We start from the raw sequence: 25,700 nt of genomic DNA, 5'->3' as shown, positions 1-25,700 counted from the left end.
GGCTGTCATCCCTCCGGCTGTCATCCCTCCGCTGTGCTGGCCCTGCGCTGGGTGGGCGCGTCCCGGAGCCGGGGCCGCGAGGAGGGCGGGGTGCGTCTGCCGCCGGCCCGGGGCGGGGCGGGGATGGTGAAGCCCAAGGGGACCCCCGCGCCCGCCCCGTGCGACCCCGTGGCCGAGCCAGGGCTGGCCACGAAGCTCACACGGAAGAAGAAAAAGAAAAGATTCTGGAAAAACAAGGCGCGAGAAGCCAGCAGGAAACCGGGAGGCGACCCCGCGGTTGCGCTGCGACCCCCGAGGGCCCCGGAGGCCTTTTCCCAGAACTGGAAGGCGCTGCAGGAGGTGAGGGGGCGCCCGTCCCCGCAGGTGGGAGACCAGGGCGCCGCGTGGGGCCTGGAAGCGGCCTGGGAGGCAGATTAGAGTAAAACTTCGTGGGCAGGTTCATTCGCGGGAAGAGCGGCCTGTGGGGTTGCAAACTCCTAGGCGAGCAAGCAGCAGGAACGTGGGGAGAGGGCCCCCGCAGGGCACGGGTTCGAAGTAAAGAGCCCATGACAGCTGCCGGAGTCTCAGCTCTTCAGACGTGCAGGCGCCGCCACGTGACCCAGCGTGTCCTGGCCTAACAGCCCCGCCAACACTGAGGGAGCCCTCCGTTATCACCTCCATTCCACAGACCCGGACGTGGGCCCAGAGGTTACCTTACCCAGGTCTCAGCCGAGTGGGCAGGACCGGCAGTCTGACACTGAATCCCTGCCCTGAAGGTGGGCTGACCCGGCCTTTTTGGCATCAGGGGGCAGGGCTTGCCAGGTGCTGGTCCAGGCGCGTCACACATACATTCTTTCCTCCCCTCTGCTGTCTTCCACATGTACATACACACGTGTTTTTTCAGTCTCTGGGCGTGATGTCCAAATTAAAATTGTATTTATTTTAGGTGTTGAAACAACAATCACAGGCCCCGGGAAAGCCTCTTGTTCTCTCTCCGCGGAATTCCAAAAAGCAGCCCCAAATGACCCAGCAGGACCGAAAAGCAGAGAGCGAGGAGGCGGGGACAGACAAGGCAGGCGGAGCGGCCCCCGCGGGCTCTGTTCCTCCAGCATCACTGCCCAACAGGAGGGCGCCAGCGCCCCCCAGGAAGGCCCGCGGAGCAGAGCGCGCTGAGAAAGCAGCCAAGAGGACAAATGGTGACATTTCTCCAAAACGAGGGGACCTCAAATATAAGAAGCGGAAAGCCCAAGAGGTGACTGCAGCCTTGACCTCAGCCCCGCCCACCGAGTAAGTACTGGCCGTCTCTCCCATGGTGACCGGCGGGGCCTCCTCTGCCGTCCAGCCTGTCGTGTGCATCGCCAAGGACAAGTCCTAGCCACTGGAGCCTGTCTCCTTAAGGAGGCCGGGGCTGGGCCCACCCAGAATGAGGGCAGGGCCTGCTTCATAGCTGCTGTGCCCGGGACCAGGCAGAGCTGGGCACTTAGTGGCTCCGGGGAAGATCCGTAGAATGAACGGACGTCGAAGCCGGGAAGACCCGAGTTGGAAGCCGGTTCCTGCATCTTGCTAGTTGGGTGTCTGGGGCAAGGCCTCCCGGCGGTCATCAGTGTTGTTGTCTGGGCGGGGAGGGGGTCTGTGAGATGGGACGTGCTGGCTGAGCGCCCCATGGTTACTCAACAGACCCTGTGATGGTCACTCACCTGGGAGGACCAGAGGTCAGGGCCGCCCCTGAATGGCTCAGCTGGAGGGGGCCTGCTTGTGGCTGGGCTGTGTGCGTGTCGCTGGGTTTTCGGGCAGTTGCTGAGGGGTGTGGGGAAGCAGTCTGAGGGCCGCCTTGTGTCATTGTGCGGGCCGGGCACGCTGTCCGGAAATAGAGCGGCCCCCACGGGCCCTCCCTGCTGAGGCTGAGGTCACGTGGGGAGACAGACCATAAACTGAAGTTATTTCAGTAACAGCTGCTCCGGGAGGAGCAGGTCCACTAGTGGGGTCAGCAAGAGGTCCCTGGGGAAGTGACATTGAAACAGACGCCCTTCAGCAGGCACACACTCCCCCCTGCGCTGCGGGCTGCTGCCCGTCACACTCGTGGGGTCTGGAAGGTTGATGTTTCTGTTTTCCACTCTGTTTACCTGCGGTTCCTAAATTTCGGGTAATGAGCGTATTTTCTAACTAAACAGGAAAGTGATGAAAGGATAAGTGTCCTGTGATCGGAATGGCAGGAGCAGCTGGGCACTCGGGCCAGCGCTGTGAGGGTGTCTCCACGGCACGCACTCAGCCCGCCCCCTCTGCCTTTTAGACAAGACATCTGGTTCGATGACGTTGACCCGGTGGATATCGAAGCGGCCATGGGCCCGGAGGCAGCCCAGATAGCGAGGAAGCAGCTGGGCGAGCGGGGGAGCGGCGCGGCGCTGGTGAAGGAGCAGGCCTTCAGCGGGTACGCGGGCTGCGCCTCGGGGTGGGGGTGGCCCCTCAGGGGGAGCGCCCCTCGGCTCCCAGGGTCACAGAGCTGGTCATTGGTGGTGCCGGTCCCGGGGTCCTGCCATGGGAGTTAAACTGGAGCCTCTGGTCCCTTCAGGCTGACGAAAGCCTTAGCCCTGGACTGCGAGATGGTGGGCGTGGGCCCCGCGGGGGAGGACAGCCTGGCCGCCCGCGTGTCCGTTGTGAACCAGTATGGCAAGTGTGTCTACGACAAGTACGTCAAGCCGACCCAGCCCGTGACCGACTACAGGACGGCGGTCAGCGGGATCCGGCCGGAGCACCTCCAGCAGGGTGGGTCGCTCCCAGCCATGAGCTTAGAGAGGACCGGCGGGGGCGGGCTCACTCCCCTCTCGGTCCCTGTTCTGGAGCCTTCCCCGTAGCAAGGGTCCTGAGTCTCGCCTCCCCGTGTGTCCTCGTACCCGGATCTGAACGCAGCCTGTCGGCCCCTGAGGTCTGACCAGACAACGGCCGGGCTTTACTGTCGCTCAAAATCCCGTCTGGCTTGGTTTCAGGAGAAGCATTTGCTGTCGTTCAGAAGGAAGTGGCCGAGATGCTGCGGGGCCGGATCCTCGTGGGACACTCGCTGCACAACGACTTAAAGGTGCGGCTGCCCGCACCCCGCCTGTGTCCGTGGGGGTCTGTGCCTGTGTTGGGAGCACTCAGGAACAGCATCGGACACACTTCCTGCGTGCTCCCTGTGTCCTCGGAGCCTCACAGGCATTTCCATCAGAGCTCTCGCTCTAGAGTGAACCCAGACCTAAGGCCAGGCCCCTGCCCCTGCTCTAGCACCTTCCACACAGACACAGCCAGGCCGCTGCCTCTGCAGCCTTCACCCGTCGCGGTGAACAGGACTCCTGCGGGTCGGGGCCCCTTCTGTTGGGAAGCAGTCCGGGCGGCCACTCCCTCCACCTCGGCCGCTGGGGCCCCCTCACCTCCTCAGCCTCTGTGGTGGACACATAGCAGGCGGCAGGCGAGCGGGGAGGGTCCACTCCTGGTGCCCCAGAGGGTGTGGCCTCAGGCCTCTGCTTCTGGAGGGTCTGTCCCGATGAGAACTGTGGGGCGGGCAGAACAGGAGACGGCCCTGCCTAGCTGGGTTGTTCAAACTGTGGTCCACGGAACCCTGGAGTCCTCGGATGTTCAGGGACCGCTCCGTGATGGCCGATGGCCTCCACCGCCTTTCCGCGTAAACCCTGAACCACTAACCGGTGCTCCGCCCACTGTCGCAGCGTTCCCACCAGAGGCCACCTGCCCGCTGGCCTGCGCGCCCTCCTGAAGACGCCTGAGGCTGTGCGTGGCCGCCTGCGGCCCGTCCCTGGTCCTGCTGCCCCCGCAGCACCCGCTCAGATGCGGGAGCGGACAGGCTGCTGGCTGGCGCGGCCTCGTCTCTGTGAATGTGCTTACTGTAGGGCATCCTCTTCAGTCAGCGTGGGAATTTCCTTCCAGAAGTTCAAATTCGCTTCAATCCCTGTTTTTATTCGTGTGTTTTGTGTTGGAATTCCTTGCAAAAAGTCACTTGAAAGAAAGGAGTTACAGCTACAAACTAAAAGTGACTGTCCCTCTCCTTCCAGGTCCTCTTCCTTGATCATCCGAGAAAGAAGGTTCGGGACACACAGAAATACAAGCCCTTCCAGCGGCAGGTGGAGGTACGGCGGCCGCGGGGCCGTTCTGTCTGCTGGGCCGCACCGCTGGTGCTTCTGGTCCCTGGTGGCTGGTGGACGGTTAAAGGTTTTTGTTTGCCCTGCAACCGAACCAAAGTTTCCCTGTGGCGGAGGGCAGCTTCTGTCCACCTCCCACCTCTGAGGAGCCCAGCAGAGGGCGCCTCGGGGGTGTGCGGGGAGGGGGCTGGAGGGCGGAGCTGCAGGTGACCCCCCACCCACCCCCGGGCAGCGGGACTCTGTGGCTGTGGGCTGGCGGGGTGGGCGGTGCCTGCAGGGCCTCTGCCCAGCGCTGTGCCGTCTCCCCAGAGTGGAAGGCCGTCTCTGAAGCTGCTGGCCGAGAGGATCCTGGGCGTGCGGGTGCAGCAGGCGGAGCACTGCTCGGTGAGTGGCCTGGGGGCAGGCACCATGGGCCTAGCCCAGTGGTCGGCAAACTCATTAGTCAGCAGAGCCAAATATCAACAGGACAACGATTGAAATCTCTTTGGAGAGCCAAATTTTTTAAACTTAAACTTCTAACGCCACTTCTTCAAAATTTAGTATTTTGTGGAAGAGCCACACTCAAGGGGCCAAAGAGCCGCATGTGGCTCGCGAGCCACAGTTTGCCGACCACGGGCCTCGGCGACTTTAGGAGGCTGTTGCTCCATACACACTGACCTGGCACAGTGGACTCACCAGGGGTTAGGTTCTAAATGTTTCCATTAACGGAGCACAACACTAAAAACTATTGTAATTGGAGAAGACGACCCCAGTTAGGGCTTGGCCCAGGCCAGCCGGCCCCCTCAGCCCTCTGTGACAGGCCCTGGGGACCAGCGGAGGAGTGGGCCCTGGAACCCGCCGGCCACCACGCTGTGGTCGTCAGCCTGGGCCGCCTCTGCCCGTCAGCTTGTGCCTGGCACCAGGCTCAGCGCGCACCAGCCTCGCAGGCATCCCTAGTGTTCGCTGTGGCCCGAGGCTCCTCCCAGGAGCACGGGGCCTGCATCCTCGGCTTCCGCCTGGGACTGGGGCACCGAGTCCCAGGACGCTCCCCGCTCCCCTCCACTCACCCGGGCTCTGGCTCAGCTCGGGAACCGTGGGGTTGGCTGTCATGGGCCATGCGTGTCACCTGCTGGGACCGTCATGGGTGTCCGTGTCACCTAGATTCAGGATGCCCAGGCAGCAATGAGGCTCTACGTCACGGTGAAGAAGGAGTGGGAGCGCGCAGTCCAGGACAGGCGCCCCGCCGCGGCCGCCACTCCAGACCATGGCAGGGACGACGCGTAGCGGAGCCCACCACCCCGTGGCAGCGTTTCCGTCCACAGGCACGTGTGACCAAATCACAGGACAGATGGAGTCTCCCCAGAGTGCGACAAATCGTGGCAGCGGGATGGGGCGCACGTGCTGCTGAGGGCCACCCCTTTCCTCCGATGGGAAAGTCGTGTGTCCTGGCACAGCCAGTAGGTGGCGCTGGGACCCTTGTGGAGGCCGCCATGTGGCAGCCGCTCTGCTGGGTTCACGGAGGCCCAGGGTAGGAAGCAGCCAGGTATTCACGCCTTCCTCCGAGGAGGCCCCTTCCCTCCGCCGCAGCAGTGGGGGGGTCTGCAGCTCAGCCACGGCCTCGCCGAGGAGTTCCTGTGGCCGCCCCTGGACTGGAGCGGGTGGCAGTGTTCCTCCCTCCCGCCCCACCGCGCGCCAAGTTCAACCCCTGGGTCAGAGCCCACGCTGCGGCCACACCGGGCTCAGGCTGCCCGCGGGGTGGGCTGTTACTGCTGCAGTGCCTCCCGGGCCGGAGCCACCTGCGATCTGACCAGGGCAGCGCCGGGTGCCTGAAGCCCGAGGCTTTGCTGCGGCGACAGGTACAAAAAGGCCCAACCCACTGAGGACACGATTGGACGTGAGTGCGGCTTTACTTGAGGTGGGGCTGGGGGAGCCTGTGTCCTTGCTCAGAACGTTCTGGAAGGGTGGTATCCGACACGGCCGCTGGCCCAGCCGGGGCTGAGGCATGTACCGAGACGCATCCAGCAGCTGCCCCTCCCCCTCCCTAAGGAAAAGGCCGGGTCAGCGGGCAGCCCCACGCGGCAGGACGGAAGGCACCGGGCAGGGGGCGGGGATCCGGAGGTGTTGGTCTTCTGGGGCCACAGCGGACGGCTCCTGGGCAGAGCAGGGCAGCCTGGCCGCCTCCAGGCTCTGCAGCACCCTCTCCGCGTACGAGACCAGCTCCTGGGAGAGGGGGGTGGGCCCATCAGCTCCACCAGCAGGCGTCTGAGTCCCTTGCCATTGAAAGCTGATGGCTGCCCTCAGGCTCAGACACAGACCCACAGGCAGGAGGCGCCGCCAAAACTGCACACAGCGGCCGGGCCGCCCCACAGAAGCCCCAGTCGGGCTCCTGGACTTAGCCACCCGGCCTGACAGGGCGGGGGGTGAGGCCTGGTTCTCGGGGCGCTGCCCACACTCACCAGGCTGGTCTTAGCCACCTGATCTGATTGGTGGGTGTGGGGGGGGGAGGCCTGGGTCTCGGGGCGCTGCCCACACTCACCAGGCTGGTCTTAGCCACCTGATCTGATTGGTGGGTGTGGGGGGGGGAGGCCTGGGTCTCGGGGCGCTGCCCACACTCACCAGGCTGGAGGTGAAGCGCTCCTTGACCTCCTGGACCAGGGTCTGGATGCCGCTGGACACCAGCTCGCACAGGATGTCCTCTGTGGGCAGTGAGGGTCCTGAGGCCAGGCCTCCTCCCTCCGGAGCCCCTCCCAGCCGAGCCGGCCCGCACTCCCAGCTCAGGCACTTCTGAGGCGCTGGCAGGACCTGGCTGGGCCCCCAGCCTACTGAGGCTTAGCCTGAGCACCCCGACCTGGGGCTCAGGAGCCAGCACCTGCCAGCCTGGCGCATGGTGGGCACTCGGATCATGTGAAGGGGAATTTTAGGGGGCTTCCCTTGCAGGGGGAGCCGGGAGCAGGGTCCCTGCCCGCCAGTGTGCCGAGGGGTGGCGAGGGGGTCTCACGGTAGGAAGCCAGGTGGACCAGCAGCAGGCACACGTTCTCCGCCACCTCGGGGTGGTCCTTGTGCAGCTCGTACGTGTCCTTGATGAGGCTGAGGCCACTGCCCCTCTCCTCGGACACCACCACCCGCAGCGCCGCCAGCTCTGGGGGCGCGGGGAGGCAGGACGGGGTTCATTCCCTGCAGCCCCGTGTCCTCTGGGAAATGGGGTGAGCGTGGGACCGGGATGGGACAGCCTTGGCTTCCTGCAGCCGGGGCTCCACGGCAGGTGCAAAGCTTGTAAGACGTGCCCGGCTGTTTCCTAGTGGGGAGGGCATGGGGTGCTCCACGGCGCCCGCATTAGGGGTCAGCCTGTGTGAGCAGTGACCTGCAGTGTCGTGTACACAACTCCTCAGACCCCTCTGGGACCTGGGGGACAGCCAGCAGGTGCCCACACACTCCTCACCCGACTCACTCGGGCCCTGCCCACTGGACCGGGACAGCCCTGCTTGTGAGCGGAGCCAAGTCCCTCCCGCCCTCAGCAGTGAAGGCCCCGCCTTCGGGCCCAGGCCAGCCCGGCTCACCCGACACCTTGGCGAGGCTGGCCAGCCCCCGGCAGGCGTTGTTCACCAGCAGGACGCGGTCCTGGCACAGCCGGAGGCTTTGCAGGAACAGCACCACCACCTCCTCCAACAGGTGCTCCTTTATGCAGCCTGCGGGGGGGGGGGGGGCGGCCTCATCACCACCTGGGCCCGGGCACCCCCAGCCCCGGGGCCCGGGACCTTACCCAGCAAGGACAGCAGCCAGAGGACCGCACAGCCGGCCTCTGCCATCTCCGTGTCCACCGGGTAGGCAGCCAGCAGCTCCGCGATGAGGCCCGGGGCCTTCTCCAGGGGGGCCTTGTCCGTGATGTCCGCTGGAACGGGAAGGGAGGATGGGGCGCCGGGCCCTGGGTACACGTGCCCCTGACCACCCCCACCAACGCCAACACGAGAAGCTGGGGGAGAGGCCAGGCGCCCCAGATGGGAGGGGGGCTGAGGGGGGTGGGGGTTCTCGGAGTCCCGGGGTGGCTCGGGGACTTGTGCACTGGGTGTGAGCGGGGCTCTCCATGGCGAGGAGCCGTTTTCCTTGGGCAGAACTACGCCCAGGTGCTGCTGGGCCAGGACGGGGCCTCGATTCCTCCCCTGGGTTAGAAATGAGGACGGCTCAGTGGCTGAGCGCCAACCTAGGGACCAGGTCACAGGCCCGGGTTCCTGGTCAGGGCACAGGCCCGGGCTGCGGGCTCCGTCCCCAGTGGGGGGCGTGCAGGAGGCAGCTGGTCAGTGATTCTCATCATTGATGTTTATCCCTCTCCCTCTCTGAAATGAATAAAAATATGTTTAAAAAATTAAAAAGTGAGGCCAGAATGCCACAGCCCAGCTGACTTCGGACGCCAGGGAAGTCGGGGCGTGGGTCCGCTCCCCTCTGCTCCCGGCTCTCAGAGGAGACTTCACGGGCCAGCTCGCCCTGAAGTGCGTGAGGGGCCAGGCGAGGACCCTCACCGTCCACCAGCAGCACCCAGAGCAGGCTCAGGCCGGCCATGCAGACCTCCCTGTGCCCGGAGCAGGACTCCAGGCGCTCCAGGATGTGCGTGAACAGCCCCGCCTTCTGCAGCTCCTCCGAGTTGCACCCTGTGGGGCCAGGAATGCGGGCCATGGAGCCCGGGGCCTCCTCACCACCTGGGCCCAGACCACCCCCAGCCCCAGGGGCCCCACCTCCATCCCCCGCTGTCCTCAGGCACCGCGGTCCCGTGCACCCCACATTGCTGGGCCCCTGCCAGGCCAGTGCACGCCCAGCATGGGACCCAGAAACCAGGACAGGGTCCATCCCCAGGGCCACAAGTCCCAGCACCTCCCACCCATTCCTGTGCAGCCCGGCCGAGGGAGCCTCGCTTCCCTTCTGAGGACCCAGCCCTGCCCGGGGCCCAGAGCGGGCGGCCCTCTGAGCTGGCGCTCCCCCCGCGGGCGCTCTGGTGGACTCCTGTGTGCCCGTGCACAGCGCCCTGCTCCTCCTCGAGCGGGTTCTCCAGTCGGTCACCAGTCTGGGCGCCCTCCGAGCCCAGCCGCCTGGAGGAGACGGCCCAGACCCGGTGAGGCGGGGAGAAGTGGGAGGCGTGCAAGGCCCTGGGGGCTGCCCGGCCGTGGCCTCAGGAGCCCAGGTGCCCTGTGAAATGGGGGTGAGCAAGACAGGGGCAACGAGGCTTGACGTGAAAGGGACTTGGGCGTGAAGCCTGGCCAGTGCCCTGAACGTTTGAGGGAATGAGAGAAAGCAAGGACGAGCGAGGGAAACAGACCAAAGCCGCGCGGCTGCCAGCCCGGCCCCCGGCCCGCGGGCAGACCCACCCTGGCTGCAGACGATGGTGAGGAGGCTGTAGACCATGACCAGGAGCGGCTGGGCCTCGGGGTGGCTCCGCAGGACGCTCAGCAGGACCGAGGTGATGGAGCTGCCCCTCCGCACGGTGGCGGCCGGGTCCTGCGCCAGAGCTGCGGGCCGACGGGAGGGGCCTGGTCAACCCGAGCTGGGGGCAGCGGCAGGCAGGCATGTCCCCCCCCCCCGCGTGTGAAGGCATCGGAGGTCCTTGTTCAACAGAGTGGGTCCCCATGAGTGCTTGTGGCGTGGGGGTGAAGGCCGCGTGGGTGGGGGGCCTGTGCAGCCGGCGCTGAGTCCTGAGCCCCCCCACCCCGGCCTGTGCCCGGAGGAACCGTTCCACGCGGCGGGCGGGCCCCACCTTGGCCCAGGGTGCGCAGCAGCAGGGCGCAGGCGCACAGCTGGATGTCCAGGAGCCGCTCGTGGTTCTTCATGATGGTGACCAGCACCGTCACCACCTCCATCGACCACGGCAGACCTGCCAGGGCGGTGCGAGGTGACACTTGGCAGGGGAGCAGGGGCGAGGGGGGACGGTCAGGGCGGGCACCAGGCAGGGCTGGCATCACGCATGGGCCCGGGTGCCGAGTGCTTGCCGTGTGGCCCCATGCGTCTCCTCGCTGCCACGGCCCTGACATCTCCCTGTGACCGCCCTCACGCCCCCAGGAGGCGCTGCGGAGCGCTGCTGTGACCAGCCTGCCCGGACCTGCCCTGAGAGTGGCATCTGGGTCCCCGGCTTTCCTGTGTGGCGCATGCTGTGCACCTGCCCCGGGAGGGAAGAGAAGCAGCGGCCGGTGGAGGGTCCGTCCGGGCCGGGCCCCTCCCCACCTGCCCCTCTCCCAGCCTTTCCTCGTCGGACAGGAGGGCAGCAGCCCCGCCCGCTCGGGCTGGGGGAGAACAACAGGACTAAATGCCGGCGCCCGAGGTCGAGCGGGAAACGGACCAAAGGCAGTGCCACGAGCCAGGAGCAGGCCCGGCACTGCCAGCCCGGCCGTCTCCAGACTGGGCCGCGGCCGGAAAGGCCGCTGTGGGAAGGGGCCCAGCAGCCCCCTCCGTTTTCCCAGGAAGGCTAATCCTCCCTTCCCCCAACGGACGTGGACTGTCCTGGCCACGGCCTGGCTCCAGGGGGCCATGGGAGGGAGAGGGAGGGAGAGGTCAATGGCCAATATGGGGTCTCTGCCGCCTCATTGCAGGCAGGACGGGCCTGTCACACCGCCAGTGCCCCAGCCATGGGACAGCCTCTGTGGAGGGAGGGATGGTGGACGGACGGATGGACAGTGGGTGGATGGATGGACAGATGGATGAACAGATGGATAGATGGGTGGACGGATGAATGGACAGATGGTTGATGGGTGGATAGGTAGATGGAGGGATGGATGGACAGACTGTTGATGGATAAATCGGTGGGTGGGTGGGTGGGTGGATGGATAAGTAAGTGAATGAAATTTTCAAACTGGTGTGTTGAGTGAATAGATTTTATGAAGCCATGTTCGGGCAGAACTTTAAAATGAATAATTGATGGAGAGAGTTGGGGAGAGGGCTCACATGCACGCTTGGTAGGGGGTGCGTCTGTGAAAACATGAAGTCTTCCCGCCCGGGCACCCCGGAGTGAGCCTCTCCGGGGCCTGGGGCAGGGCCGTCTGTGACCCTGCACATCGGCAGCCACGCCGCCCGTCACAGAGACGGCGGGGACGCGGCTGCTTCAGCAACCATCACCAGCTGGTAACGCTCGGAGCCAAGCCACCCCACCGCCCCACCCGGAACAATTCAGCACAAATGGCAGCCGCCTGACCCCGCAGGTCAGAGACCTGGCCCGCCCTGCCATGTGGCTGTTGGCTGCAGCGTCACCCTATACCCAAGGTTGTGGGTTCGATCCCTTGTTGGGGTGCATGCAGGAGGCAACAGATGATATTTCTCTCTCTCATTGATGTTTCTCTCTCGCCTCCTCTCTCTCTCAAATCAATAATAAAGCCTGGCTGGTATGGCCAGTGGTTGAGCGTCGACCTATGAACCAGGAGGTCACAGTTCGATTCCCGGTCAGGGCACAGGCCCGGGTTGCGGGCTTGACCCCCGGTAGGGGGTGTGCAGGAGGCAGCCAATTGATCATTCTTCCATCTCTTCCTCTGAAATCAATAAAAATACGTATCTTTTAAAAAGTTTAATTAAAATGAGAAGACACAGGGACCCTCGTGGGAATAGAGCCCAGCCTCAGGGGTGAGGGACCCTGCTGGAGAGCTTGGGGGAGGGGCCAGCCCCACCCCGGAGCTGGGAGGGGAGCAGAGGGGTCTCTACCTAGCTGGTCGTCAGACATTCGCAGCAGCCTGTCCAGGACCCGGAGCTGGACCTCCGGCCGGCCGGGGAAGTTCTGCATGACCTCTGCAGGGAACAGGAGAGCGTGGGGCGCCCGCCTGTGCGCCCACCCACCTCGGCCAGCTCAGGGACCCCCGGCGGCGGCCCCCCCTCCCAGGTGCTCTTAGGGCCCAGCATGCCTCACTCGGCGGACCTGCTCTTGCCACTGCTCCTGGGCGAGGGCCAGGCCGCGTCCTCTCTGCCTTTGATTCCCAACAAGCAATCCCGCCCCGGGAGCGCCGAGGCTCCGGAAGGCTGCAGACCCTGAGCTACAGCTGACGGAGCCGGCCACCCGCTGCCCGGGCACCGCGTGGGCACCTCACGCCCCGCTTCACGGGAGGGGGTGGAGGCCCCAGGCCGCTCGGCGAGTGGGTGATGGGCTTCACTGGACTGTTGTAGCCTCCAAAGCCCGTGGCCATGAGACCTGGGGGACAGCAGCTAGTGCCTCGGGGTGCCCCTCCCCACCTTCCAACCCTCCCACGCCCAGTCCCCAGAAATGGGGCAGACGTGGCGGGCGGAGTGCGGGTCCCTGTCACAGGCAGAGCCACGCAGAGGACCGAGGGCTGGAGGGGCTGCCCTGGTACGTGAGGTGACCTCCAGACCTCGGGGGGAGCTCTGGGGTGCCAGTCACCGTGCTGGGAACCCCAGGCGCCCCCCCCCCCCCCCGCCCCGGCGGAGAGCAGCACAGGCTGTGTGCGGGCGGCCCTGGGCCGGGGACCGTCCGGAAGTGTAAGTTGCAGACAGAGCCCCGCGCCTTCTCCCCGCAGGGACCGCCTGCGGGCCGCGGGCCTGGGCCCACAGCCACCACACAGGACCCTGCTGAGTTGGGGGGACGCGGGGTGGGTGCGGAGGCGGACGCAGGGCAGGACAGGGCATTCCGCTGCAGCAGGAAGAGGGGAGCAGGGCGGGGCGGGGCGGGGAGCGCTCTGTGGGCAATGGCAGCTGGGAGGGGGTGCGCGGGCAGCACCCCAGCGAAGCGCGCCTGCCCTGGTGGAGGGGCTGCCGGAGGCTTCCCACCCGCTGGCCGCACAGGGGAGCCGTCCCGGGGGCGGGGCGTGGGGCTGACACAGGGGTGCCCGCCCCGTCTGGGTCCCATCGTCACCTAGAATGCGGGCCACGCAGCCCTCCGAGAGGATGGCGGAGATGAAGGCGGGCACGTCGCGCTGGTGCAGCAGCAGGGAGACGCTGGTCGGCCGGAAATCGCTGCTCAGCAGGGTGAGCTGGACCACCTCCCTGAGGGGGCGCCCCCACCTTCCCGTTAGCACTCGGCACCCCGCAGCCCCTCCACCAGGCAGCGGGCGGCTGAGCCCTGGCCCTGCGCCTGCGTGGGCCCGTCCTCCACAAAAACAGACACAACATCCCATCTGGCTGCTGCAGTGGTAAAAGGCGAATGTAACCAGGCTGGCCCGTGGTCCTGGTTCACTTTCTCCTTCGGCTTTAAACTAGAGCCAGCGCCCTGACGGCGAAGCCAGCCGCCCGCTCAAGGGCCAGCGTGAGGCGCTGTTTGGAGACCAAGGGCGGCAGGGAGGCAGGGCGGGGCCTTTACACCCCGGGACGCGGAGGGAAGAGATGGGGCACAGAGGGAGGAACGGGAAACCTCAGTGCAGCCCCGACCCCGGCTCACCTGACTGTTATTCGCTCCGAGGGGTCGATCTGCAGCATCTGGGGCAAAAGGGAGCTGAAGATCTTGGCGTGGGGGACCCGCCGCTCCTCCATGGCCCTCAGGACGGCCCCCAGGCCGTTGGGGAGGCTCCGGATGGACTTGCGCAGCAGCATGGCCTCTGTGGCCTGGGAGACGGGACACCGCGCCCGCGTTCCAGAACCGAAGGAACGTGGCCGGGACCAGGGGGAGCGCGAGGGAAGCAGGGGGAGCTGCGGCCGCCACCTCCAGGGCCACCCAGAGGCCACCTGAGCCGAGACCTTCTAGAAGGTGCGGAGGTCCAGAGCAGCCAGCAGCCTCTCCCTGGGCAGAGGGAGTGGGGGACCCCCCTTCCTGCCCACAGCTGAGCTGCACCCGCTGGGGGGCCTGTGGGTGACACGCAGCCCGTGCTCAGGCCCCGCAGGTCCAGGCCCCCGCGTGAGCTACAGGCACCCTTTCCTGGAACAGGGCCAGAGCGCAGCGACACCCCACGAGCCGCTCCGTGCACCTGAAGCCGGTTTTCTCATCCCTAAAGGACAGTGAGAACCCCTGGGCCCGCGGTGAGGGGCAGACTCCGGAGGATTTGAATATCACTGTCCCGGTCATCATTGCCCACAGGCCAGGTGCTGAGCGCAGGGGGTGCCCCCCCCCCCCCCCCCGGCCCCCGCCGGCAGCTGGGGCAGGAGGTGGCGGAGGAGTGCGGCCTCTGGGGGGAGGCACGCAGGGCGGCTCCACGCGCCTGCCGTGGGCGTGGGGCCGCGGTGGCCCGGAGGGCGCTGGGGCGGCTCACCTCGGTGAAGGAGCAGCTGACCATGTCGAGAATGATGCAGCCCAAGGACCAGATGTCGGCTTTCTGGCTGAAGGAGAAGCGGAGGGCCTCGGGGGCCATCCAGGACTTCTGAAAGGGGTCTGCGGGCCGAGGGGTGCGTGACCTGAGCTCGCTGGGGAAGCAGCAGCTGGATGCCCGAGCCCTTCACCCCCTGCTCTGAGGTGGGGACAGCCAGCTGTCGGGCTGCCCTCCAGGCAGGTGCCCCGGGCTGGCCCACGGTGGTCCGGAGAAGGCTAAGATCTCACCCCCTTTAAACATCAGGACCTGGAGGCACAGTTCCAGTTGTCCCCCTTGTTTCTACACCTGAACCCCGACAAGGAGCCAACTGAGCAGGGTCCTCGAGCCAGCTGTCAGGTCCTGCGACCCCCAGCCAGTCCCTCCATCTCTGGACTTCCATCCCCCAGCCAAACAGCAGAGGGTGGACTCCAAGGACCCTGCCGTCCATCTCCATAAATCCACCATCCATCCATTCACCTGTCTATCCACCATCTATCCATTCACCTGTCCATCTCCCCACCCACCATCCACCCACCCATCCATTCACCTGTCCATCTCCCCACCCACCCGTCCACTCATCCACCCACCCATCCACTCACCTGTCTATCCACCATCTATCCATTCACCTGTCCATCTCCCCACCCACCCATCCACTCATCCACCCACCCATCCATTCACCTGTCCATCTCCCCATCCACCCATCCACTCATCCACAACTCATCCATTCACCTGTCCATTCTACCCACCCACCCATCCATTCATCCACCCACCCATCCATCTACCCACCCACCCACCATCCACCCACCCATCCATTCACCTGTCCATCTACCCACCCACCCATCCATTCATCCACCCACCCATCTATTCACCTGTCCATCTACCCATCCATTCATCTGTTTACCTGTCCATCTATCTACCTGTCTATCTATCCACCTATCCATTCTTCTGTCCATCTATCCACCTGTTTTTTTCATCCATCCACCCACCCACCTACTGGTCCACCTGTCTACCCACTCACCTACCCATCCATCTATTCACCTGTCCATCTATTCACCTGTCCATCCACCCACCCACCTGTCCACTACCCACCTATCTACCCACCCATCAGTTCACCTGTCCATCCATCCATCCTCTGTGCACCAAGGACAGGAGGCCAGTGCAGCCACACCGGACACCCCAGAACTCGGGAGTTCTGCCCTGTGGTGTTCCCTCCGGCCCTGACAGCTGTTAGGGGCCAGAAGCCCGGTCCCTTGCCCCGTCGTCTTTTCAGAGGAAGGAGAGCTCGTGTCGCCTACCCCCACCTCTGCCACCGCCTGGGTTCCATTAGGACTCAGTGAAGTGACCCCTCCCTAGCCAGTGCCTGGCCCACACCAGGCTCCCACCTCTCCCTGACAGTCGCCTTTCTTCTCCCTCCATGAAGGTTAACATCTTCTGGGTCTTTGGGGCCCTGCATGCCTGCCGCCCCCCCCCCCCCGGAGGAACGCCTGCTCAGTTACAATCCAGCAGGGGCCCGTTAGTATCCATAGCCCAGGAGGGGTGGGCGGGGCCTCCTGAGCAAGGACAGGTTTGATGTTGCCTTGTTCCAGCACCCGGAGTGGCCACTGCCCTCTGGACTCCGGGAGCAAGGAGCTTCCCGTGAATGGCCCCTCCCCCACTGCTTCCCTCCACTCGGTCCCTGGGGGACCCGGGCACCTTCCTCCGCCCGGATGTTCCACTTGGCTCTGTGGGTCATCAGCGCGTCGCAGCTCAGGTCCTGCAGTTTGCAGTGGTTGATGCCCACCAGGGCGATGTTGGAGGGCTTGAGGTTCCTGAAACCGAGGTGCACACCTTTGCACCCGCCCGCGGGGCCGGCGTGCACCCTGAACCTTACTTCCTGCCCCACCCAGTTCTGCAGAAGCAGCCCACACCCCGCTCTTCAATAAATGCCCCCTTGGCAGCCCACTTTTTAAATACTGTCTCCTATAAACAGAAAATACAACCGGTTGTTTTAAATTGAAAAAAAAACAACACAAAACCAAGCCAACCACAGGTAGGACACCACCAGTCCTGCGGCTCCTTCCACGTCGGAGCTACGCCTCTGCCTGGGGAGTTTCCCATGGTGTCGGCCTCCGACATGAACCCGGAGCCGTGAGCTCGCCCTTCGCACACGCAGCCCCGTGCGTCCCTCTCCTCCTCGACAGACGACCGACTGAAGCCATTCCCAGCCGCTCAGACCAGGGGTCCCGGAGCGTGGGCCGCGGATCGGAGCCCGGGCCTCCTGGCCAGAGGCCACGCCGGTAATCTCCGTCCCGGGCGTGCTGTTATCTGCTCGCTTTCCTTGTACTTTAGAACCAACCCGCCAAGTCAGCTCACACTTCACGGAGCTGCGTGGCCAGGGTGAATCAGCACGGGTGTGGGGGGCACTCGCCCGCCTGGGAGGGAGAGCTGTGGCCGCGGCCGCACCCCACGCCCTGGATTCCGCACACGGGCGCTGACTCCGTGGGGACGCGGGGCCCGGTCACCTGTGGGTGATGTCCAGCCGGTGCAGGTATCCCAGGGCGTCCAGCACCTGCCCCAGCATGTTCTGCATCCACTGCGGAGAGAGAGATGCGGGACTGGAGGGGCCGCCAGCGCCCCGTGGGCCCCCTGCAGCTGTTGGGGGTCGGTGACCGCTCAGGGCGGTCTGCAGGACCACAGCATCCTGTCTCGTGTCCTGAGACAGGGCTGAAGCTGGCCAAGCCCATGGCCCGTGCGAGAGGCTCCGCCTCAGGCTCCCGAGACCATAAAACCACGCGAGCCAGGGCGACGCCCCAGTGCCCAGACCCCGCACTCCTGTCTCCATGAGACCCTGTGCCTGGGCTCCGGCCCGCACCCACCCCTGTGGGCGACACAGAGGGTCAAGTCTTCAGTGCCTGTGTCTTTAGAATGAAAAGAGCCCTGGCAGAGAATGTTCTGGAAGCAGTTTGTGTCAGAAACAAGATCCAGCTAGTTCCAGGGCAGTGACTTTCAAACCATGTTCCTATGAAGTCTGGGTCCCCAGGAAGCTTGGGTCCCCCCGGGGTATCAGAGAGAGGCTGAGCGAGACCGGATTTCCTCTCACGCACCCCCCCTCCCGCCTTGTCCCCCCAGTGAAGTGGGTCCGCTTTCCTTACTGGGTTGCTGAGGACATTTTCTGCTTCGAAGGGTCCCGCCTCTCACAGAAAGTCTGAGACCCTCCAAGCCGCCCTCTGAGGCCGAGGGGGCGAGGAGGTGGACATGGGGGAGGCCCACTGAACAGAGGGGTGCTCAGAGCCATAGTAGGCCCGGTCACCTGGGGGTCCCAGCCGGGGACAGCACACCGGCCCTGGGGCGGGAGAGGCGCGTCCATGGCACCCAAGGCGCCCCCCGTCGGAGGGGCTGAGGCGAGCGGCCTCCTGACAGTCAGGGACGCTGTTCATCGCCGTCGGCGAGTCCGGGGCGGAGGAGCCTGGCTCCTGGGCGGGGCTCAGCAGGGAAGAGACCAACGACGCAGGTCTAGCCGCGCCCTCGCCGGCACAGACAGCAGGTTCCCGGCGGCGGCGGCAGGTGCTCACCGAGGTACCCGTCACCACGGACGCAAGAGTCACTCTCCATCGGCCAGCTCCGGGGTCGAACGTCGACCTCTGAACCAGGAGGTCACAGTTCGATTCCCGGTCGGGGCACGTGCCAGGTTGCAGGCTGGGCCCCCAGTGTGGGGTGTGCAGGAGGCAGCCGACCCATGATTCTCTCTCATCATGCATGTTTCCATCTCTCTCCCTCCCCCTTCCTCTCTGAAATCAATACAAATATATGTAAATACATATTTAAAGGAATGAGAAAAGGGCTGGCACACTGCAGCCTGGCCAGGCAGGGAGCTCCTGCTCGCGGTGACGGCAAACCCCAGGCGACCAAGCGGGTCGCAGCCCCGGGATGTGAGCTGAGGCTGCGCACACCTGCTCCAACCCCCACGACGCCACGCCCGGAGCTTAGCCAGGGAGCACGAACGTCGAGGTCCCCGAAAAAGCCCCCGGCAGCGCCCACGGCTCCTGTCATCACGTCCCAAACTTCAAACAGCCCAACGCTCCCAGCCTGGGCCAGACGCGGGCTCGGGTGGCCACCCCACGGGGCGGCGCCCGCCACGGGAAGGGACGGGTTCCGGACGGGCTCGCAGCGTGGCGGCGGCTCAGAGGCACCGGGATGAGCGGGCGAAACCAGACGCAGATGAGGACACGCTGCGGGAGCCCACGCGCAGGGCCTGCGGGCCGGCAGGAGGTGGGCCACGGCTCCCGACCGCCCGGGGCCTCCTGGCGTGACCCGCGTCCTGGTCTGGGAGGCTGTGCGCGCCTGTGACACACCCAGCTGCGCGTGACCTGTGCGCGTGGCAGCGTGCACACACCTCCACGCGGGAACGTGAGAAAAGGGACGGCCAGACCCCAGCGGCCCTGCCTCCCCCGTGCCCGCAACCGTGGGGCTGCGACGTCACGAGGCGGGGTGGGCTGGCGTCTTACCTCCGAGTCTATGATGTTCCTTTTCTCCCTCGCCCTCTCAATGATGTTCTGGAAGCTTCCCTTGTTGTAGTCCATCACCAGGCAGAGGAACAAAGAGGAGGTCTGCGGGGACACAGTTCCGTTAGGCGGGTGCCCTGCACGGGGCGCCACTGCGGGGGCTGTGGGGGGACCGCCTCCTGGGGGCAGGGAGGGGGCCCCATGAGCAGCTCCGGCTGCATCTCCAGCCTCAGCCCCACTCGGCTCCCTCTACACTTGGACTTTGCTGAAGGCGCCGGGCCTCCTGCCGCCGCACACGCAGATGCTGGGCTGGGACGTCGCCCGTCACAGGCTCGGCTCACACCCATCTCCTCCCCCGCGGAGCCTGCCCCTGAGGGGCCTCAACGTCGGACTCCAGGGGGACCCTGCTTTCCCTCCCGCAGTGAAAGGTCCTCTTGGCGCATTAGGGGTGCTCAGGAAATATTGTGGGGTGATGACTTCTCCCCAAGGTTTTCCTCGGGGCCCGTGTGAGGGGACCCTCCACTCCCGCTCAAACCCTTGGCTGTCAGCCCGCGATGGGGACACGCGTGTGGAGCTGTGATTAGGGTGACTCAGCGAGAGGCCTGGCAGCCTTCACACCGCCGACAGGGTGAGGCGCCGGCTGGGGGCTGCCCGGCCCTGACGGGCGTCCACCTAGCTGCTCCTCAGCCTGCGAGCCGGGAAGTGGGGACAGCACCCTCTGCAGACCTCCGCGGACCCGGGGGGCTGTGCAGGGGAAGCAGGGACTGGCTCCTGCCCCGGCCGCTCCCCGCTCGGGCGCCGGCTCTGAGCCTGGGGCTGCAGGACCAGCTCAGCGCGGCCTCCCCTCCCCGCCGGCTGGGCCACAGACTAGGCAGGACCCGGGGAGGGACTTGTCTCCCTCAGCCTCTGTGTCTTCTGGGAGCTGGGCTGACGACCCCTCCCCCGCTGAGGCTGCTGGGGCTCTGAGGTGATGCCAGCGAGCCCCCCGGGTGGCCCCGTAAGTGCCGAGTCAGGGGGTGCCACGTTTAGAGTCACTGCCATGGACACGCCGGGGTTGGCCGTTCCTGCAGCCGCGGAGCCGCCCGGCCGCAGCGTGGTGACCCACCTGGCCGTTCCAGATGATGAACATCTCGTGGTAGATGGAGATGTGGGCGTGCCGGAGCTGCAGCAGCGGCATCAGCTGCAGGCGGAGAGCAGAGGGGCCGGTCAGGAGCCCTGGTTCCCGGTCAGTGCGGCCCAGTCCCATTTCCCACCAAACACGCAGGCTCCCAGCTCCGAGCCGGGCACCGGGAAAGCGAGCCGCTGGCTGGGGTGGGAGCCACACGGTCCGGTGTGGGACCCGGCTCCAGCACATGCGTGCAGGCTGTGCTGTGTGACGGAGGCACAGTGCCTCAACCTCTCTGAGCCTCCTCGCCTCGCCTGAAAATGGTAGTAACAGAGGCATCTGCCTCCTGGGGTGTCATGAGGGCCGCGTGACCGGATGCAGGGACAGTGCTTGGCGGGGAGGACAGAGCACAGGCAGGGACGCTGGAGAAGGTGGTGAGGCCAAGGAAGGGGTCACGAATGTGCCCACACCGCCTCGCCCCTGGTCCCGTGCCCCGTCCCCGCTGGCAGCGCTCTGAGGAGGAAGACAGCAGGCGGCAGACTGGCTACCTCGGCGACTGAGCCCAGGAGGCCAGGGCTTGCGTGGAAGGCTGGGTGTGGGAGCAGGTGGCCGGGGGGCACGGAGAGGAAGGGAGCGTGAGGAGCTGTGAGGGTGGGGGGCTTGGGCGGCTTTCTTTGCCTGTCAGAATGGGGCCTGGCCCTCCCGGCACATCTTGTCTGCACCTGGGTTTAAAAATGAGTGGCGACAGACTCCTGCCATGACTCGGGGGCTTCTGGCTTCACAGCACGAGGCACTCACTGGATTGACCCTCTGGCCCCGCCCAGCGCCTGCACAGGAGGCACCGAGCACCCTCCGGTGCTGCATCATGTCCTCCAGGGGCGCCACCCAGAGTTACCTCATCCAGGGCCTCGTTGGCATGATGATCGTCAATGCATTCCACCTGCAGAGGCAGAAGAGGACTAGCTCAGCAGACGTGTGGTAAGCCATCACCATCACCACCATGAGCACCGCCACCATCACCACCACCACCACCATCACCATCAACACATCATCATTATCACCATCATCACCATCACCACCACCACCACCACCACCATCACCATCAACACATCATCATTATCACCATCATCACCATCACCACCACCACCACCACCACCATCACCATCAACACCACCATCACCATCATCATTATCACTATAATCACCATCACCATCACCACCACCACCACCATCACCACCACCACCACCATCACCACCACCACCACCACCACCACCACCATCACCATGAATACCGCCACCATCAACACCATCATCACCATCACCACCACCACCACCACCACCATCATCACCATCACCACCACCACCACCATCACCATCAACACATCATCATTATCACCATCACCACCACCACCACCACCATCACCACCACCACCATCAACACCATCACCACCACCACCATCAATACCACCACCATCATCACCATCACCATCACCACCACCACCACCATCAACACCATCATCATTATCACCATAATCACCACCACCACCACCATCAACACATCATCATTATCACCATAATCACCATCACCACCATCACCATCACCATCAACACATCATCATTATCACCATAATCACCATCACCACCATCACCATCACCATCAACACATCATCATTATCACCATCACCACCACCATCATCACCATGAACACCGCCACCATCAACACCATCATCATTATCACCATAATCACCATCACCACCACCACCACCACCACCATCACCACCACCACCACCATCACCATCTACATCATCACCACCATCACCATCATCATTATCACTATAATCACCACCACCACCACCACCATCACCACCACCACCACCATCAATTGACCAGGGGTGCTAGGTGCCTACCATTCAGGCCCCACCACATGGCACCATAGGGGCCCGGAGATGCTCCTAAGGCAGGGATCCAAAAAAGCTTGAGCAAAGGAAAGCTCTGCTCCTGCTGCAGGTGAGTGCAGGGGAGCAGCACCCCCTAAGCTATCATTAGAGGGTCCACTGTCAAACCATCTTGAAACAGAAAAGAAAGGGTTGGCCTAGTTCATTCCTCCTCCAAACTGGGAAGATGGTCCTCAGCACCGCGCGTGGGGCCGGGCGAACGCACGGGGAGGGGAGGGGTGGGGGAAGGGCAGCAGCTTCGGGTCTGCAATGTGCTCGGTGGCAGGGACTGCAGGTAGATGCGACGTCACGTCTGCCAGCAGGTCCTTACCCGGGGTGTGTATGTCTGCTCACAAGACGTACAAATGAAGAGCTCTGTGGGGGGACCTGTGTAATCCTTTCAGCAGTGAGGGTTAAAAATAATAATAAGCAAGCAAATGTAAAACCAACCAATCAGGTACTAAAAACAACCAAACCAACCGCGATCTCTGTGACCGGTGACCGAAGACGAAGCCGCAGAGTCAGAGGGTCACTCCCTGCGCCGGGGAGACCGGGGTGCCGGCCCAGTGCGCCCGCCTGCCTGCCCCCTGATCCAGGGCTGTGCACAGGTCAGTGCGGCCACACGGGCTGAAAGCCTTAAAAATGTGGCATCTTCTGTCCTAGAAATCCCACCCTGGGCATTTACCCCAAGGAAATCACGGACCCGCCAAAAACGGAACCGTAAGGTTGTTTATCAGAGTTGACTGTACGGAGCGGAGCGCGGGGTCAGTCACAGCGCAGCTCCCGGCGGTGGCGGGCGGTCCACGCAGGCGGAGAGGAGGAGGCTGTGCGGGCAGGAATGCCAACACCGCCTGGTGCAAAGTGTGTCAGTGCTGAGAGAGGCCGCAGCTCACAGCCCCCCGCACCCCAGCCCTCTGTGGTGGTGAATCCTCGCCCGAGGACAGATTTTCCACTGAGATTTAGAAAGAGTGGGAGGGAGGGGCAGAGAGAGGACATAGATGTGACAGAGACACATCGATTGGTTGCCTCCCGCACGCGCTCGACCCGCCGGGACTGAGCCTGCAGTTGAGGTACATGCCCTTGACCAGAACTGAACCCACGACCCTTCAGTCCATGGTCCTACATTCCAACCACTGAGCAAAACGGGTTAGGGCCTTCTTTTATTTTATTTTTTTTTTTAATTTAGAAAGACTGACTTTTTAAACAGCTCCTTGATTGCCCAGAAGGCAGGTGGTCCTGCCCATGGGCCTGGGAGACAATGAGGCTGTCCCCGGTGATGGAGCAGGAGGTGGGCGAGGACTCCCAGCCCAGTCCCCCCTCGGGTAGAGGCGGGCCGCTGTGCTGCCCACAGACAGGGGTGGGGGGGCGCGGGGGCCTGGCAGAGCAGAGGGCTCTCCACGGTCAGGGGCAGCCCTGATCCCAGGGTATCCCGGCCGTCACCCAGGACCACCAGGGGGTGCCAGCTCTCTCCCCTGGACCCTGGTTCATTTGGACGATGCGGCTTGGACACACAAAGGGCTGCCCCTTCGGGTCTGCACCCGCCCTGCCGTGCCAGCCTGGTGCCCTGCCCCCAGCCCCGGTGAGCATGGGCAAGTCCCCGCCCCCCTCCTGGCTCCCTGTTGGTAAAGCTGGTGGCCCCAGGGAGCGCGCCTGCTCTGAGACGGCCTGTGTGAGCCGGCCGCCCGCCGCCCGGAGGCCCCTCTCCTTGGCTGGGAAGGGCAGTCCTGGCTCCTGCTTTGCTGCGTCGGCGGGAGACTACCTGAGACGACGCCTCACTGAGTAAGTGGCAGGTAAGGTTGTGGTTGTTGTTGGAGTAAAAATGACATTTCTTCTCCGTCAAGGTGAGAGTCCCACGTGCGGGGAAGCTCGAGGCGCCTCAGGGCCCCCCCACCCCCCCATCGGGCCACCCTGACCAGATCTGCCTCGCGACTGCCGGCCCAGAGGACCCCGGCGGCATCAGGGAGCTTGCTCTAACCTGGGTATGATGAGCGGATGTTTGGGGACCACCCCCCGCCCAGGTGCCAGGGATGTGGCGTCTTACCTGCTTTATCACGAACTTGACTTTGGTTTCTCTCTCCCTCACCACCAGGTTCACCCCCAAGGCCCCAGGATTCAGCTCGTCCAAAATCTGCCAGCGGAAAGGAGAGAAGCTTTCGGGAAATGCACACGCCTTCCGCTCCCCGCAGCCGCCGGCGCCTCCCGGCCTCCCTCCGGGCACAGCACGCATCTCCGCCCGCTCTGCAGACACAGGAGGCCCCCAGGAGGCCGAGGAGCCCTCGGAAGGTGGCACCCAAGCCCATCTCCCCACCTCTTCGGGGCCGATTCTGGAGCTCGTCCCACCACCCCGGGCCTCTTCTCCAATTCGCAGCGAGGGTCAGCGGGCACCCAGGAGCCAGCACAGGGACTGTTCCCTCCCTCTAGCCCCGTAGGATCCCCCACTCCAGCACCCACCACCAAACTGGGCACCCAAACAATAAAGTACTTGGTGCAATCACGGTCACAGCCATGCCTGTGCCTGACACTGTGCCGCGTACTCTACCTGTGGTCACCACTACGGCTACCTCCATGTTCACAGTGGAGGAAACAGGCACAGGGAGCGAGGGCCTTGCCTGAGGCCCCGGCACTAATAACGGAGGTGGCCCGGGTTAGGCTGCAACTCCAGGGTCTGACCCCAGAGCCTGTGCATTGAGCCAGCCCTGCCGAGAGATGGCTGCCGTGCCATGCGTGGGGGTTAGGGGGTGAGGCTGGGCGATGGGATCACAGCTGTGAGAGGATGGAGGAAGGGGGGCAGGATGCAGAGGAGAGATGTGAGGGGATGGAACCCGGGGTCCAGGGACCTTTGGAGTCCAGAAAAGTTGTAGGATTCTGTGACCCAGCCCTGTGAGTGGTCTGAACCCCGCGCAGGGAACAGGGGCAGTGTCCCCAGCAGTTCATGCTGCTGCCCGGACGCACATGCTGAGGTCCCCTCAGGCGGCGAATTAAGTGGTAAGACGCACCTGTGTCTCAGATCAAGGCACTATTTTAATTCCTCCCTGAAAAACTTTGCTTTTTAAAGTCTCTGGTCCCTGAAACTGCTCTGCTTCACCACTGGCTGACTGCCTTGTGGTCCTGGCTCCCCCCACCCCCCAAGAAACATCTAACTTACAAATTATTTTCTGGTTAATGACGCTTTTACCAAGACCAGACCTAACAGTTCATAAAGCTGACACACCAGCAGAGAAGCATTTAAACACGCATTTGCCTGCATTCTGCAGCTTTCCTTTTGTGAAAGTTTCAGGTGCTGCACATTTTCTCCGGCCCCGGAAAAGGCCCAGTCCCCTACCGGGACTACTGACGGTGTTGGGGGCTCCTGATCACCAACTCTGGTTCGAGGGAGTCCTGTCTCCATGGGCCTGAGCGTGGACCCAGGGGTGAGAGGACGGGCGTGTCTTCCACTGCGGACATGCAGACAGACGAGGCTGCAGTCCTCCAACCCACCCTTCATTTTAGACAACAGGCCCAGAGGCCAAGGGCACGCACCGGAGGTCACCTTTGGGGGTCCCCTATGAGCGAGAGGCAGACACTGGCCAAACAATGGGCCCCATGCCTCCCGGGGTGGGGCCTGGCTGTGACCGTTAGGCCAGAAGGGGTTGGGGGTGGTGGCAGGAGGTCCAGGTCCAGGGCTTGTCCCAGACCGTGGGCCCCTCGGCGCCCCAGCCTCCCCGCCAGGGGTCAACTCGGCACCTTGTAATTTTCCATAGTGACTCCTGTCCTCCTCCCTCCGTTGGGCGCTAGAGGTGCACCCCTAGCCGGCGCCCGAGGGCAGACCCTCGACTGAGCATGCTCAGTCGGGACTGCGTCTTGGTGCGCACCCCAGCCCCCACCCTGGGAACGACCCTCAGCCCCGGGTGTGTCTGCGTGACCACG

General features: G+C 64.4%; 2 protein-coding genes across 3 annotated transcripts; one reads left to right on the top strand and one right to left on the bottom strand.

Annotated features, from left to right (window-relative positions):
• Positions 1-2: 2 nt before the first annotated feature.
• On the top strand, positions 3-7,098 carry REXO4 (REX4 homolog, 3'-5' exonuclease). Of its 2 annotated transcripts, none has more exons than XM_054727775.1 (8): positions 3-339; positions 926-1,266; positions 2,270-2,407; positions 2,549-2,742; positions 2,964-3,052; positions 4,020-4,094; positions 4,416-4,490; positions 5,253-7,098. In XM_054727775.1, exons 1-8 carry the CDS (start codon positions 124-126, stop codon positions 5,367-5,369), a joined length of 1,245 nt encoding a protein of 414 aa, XP_054583750.1. In that variant the 5' UTR covers positions 3-123; the 3' UTR covers positions 5,370-7,098. The 2 variants fall into 2 exon arrangements, with proteins under 2 accessions (XP_054583750.1, XP_027983020.2); XM_028127219.2 differs by having other exon boundaries at positions 5,247-7,098.
• STKLD1 (serine/threonine kinase like domain containing 1) lies at positions 6,144-25,690 on the bottom strand. Its single transcript, XM_028127218.2, has 19 exons — positions 25,518-25,690; positions 23,836-23,922; positions 20,757-20,801; positions 19,862-19,936; positions 18,760-18,861; positions 16,777-16,847; positions 15,968-16,083; positions 14,240-14,358; positions 13,435-13,598; positions 12,913-13,043; positions 11,754-11,837; positions 9,826-9,942; positions 9,440-9,580; positions 8,600-8,728; positions 7,846-7,974; positions 7,643-7,771; positions 7,084-7,224; positions 6,702-6,781; positions 6,144-6,305 (listed from the first exon to the last, which is right to left on the bottom strand). The coding sequence occupies exons 1-19, from the start codon at positions 25,530-25,532 to the stop codon at positions 6,144-6,146; spliced, it is 2,037 nt and encodes a 678-aa protein (XP_027983019.2). The 5' UTR covers positions 25,533-25,690.
• Positions 25,691-25,700: the final 10 nt, after the last annotated feature.

Source organism: Eptesicus fuscus, chromosome 15 (genome assembly GCF_027574615.1).
Source record: "Eptesicus fuscus isolate TK198812 chromosome 15, DD_ASM_mEF_20220401, whole genome shotgun sequence".
In the NCBI taxonomy this organism is placed as follows: domain Eukaryota; kingdom Metazoa; phylum Chordata; class Mammalia; order Chiroptera; family Vespertilionidae; genus Eptesicus; species Eptesicus fuscus.
The sequence above is the reverse complement of the archived record's forward strand: the minus strand, read 5'-3'. Positions and strand labels throughout refer to the sequence as shown.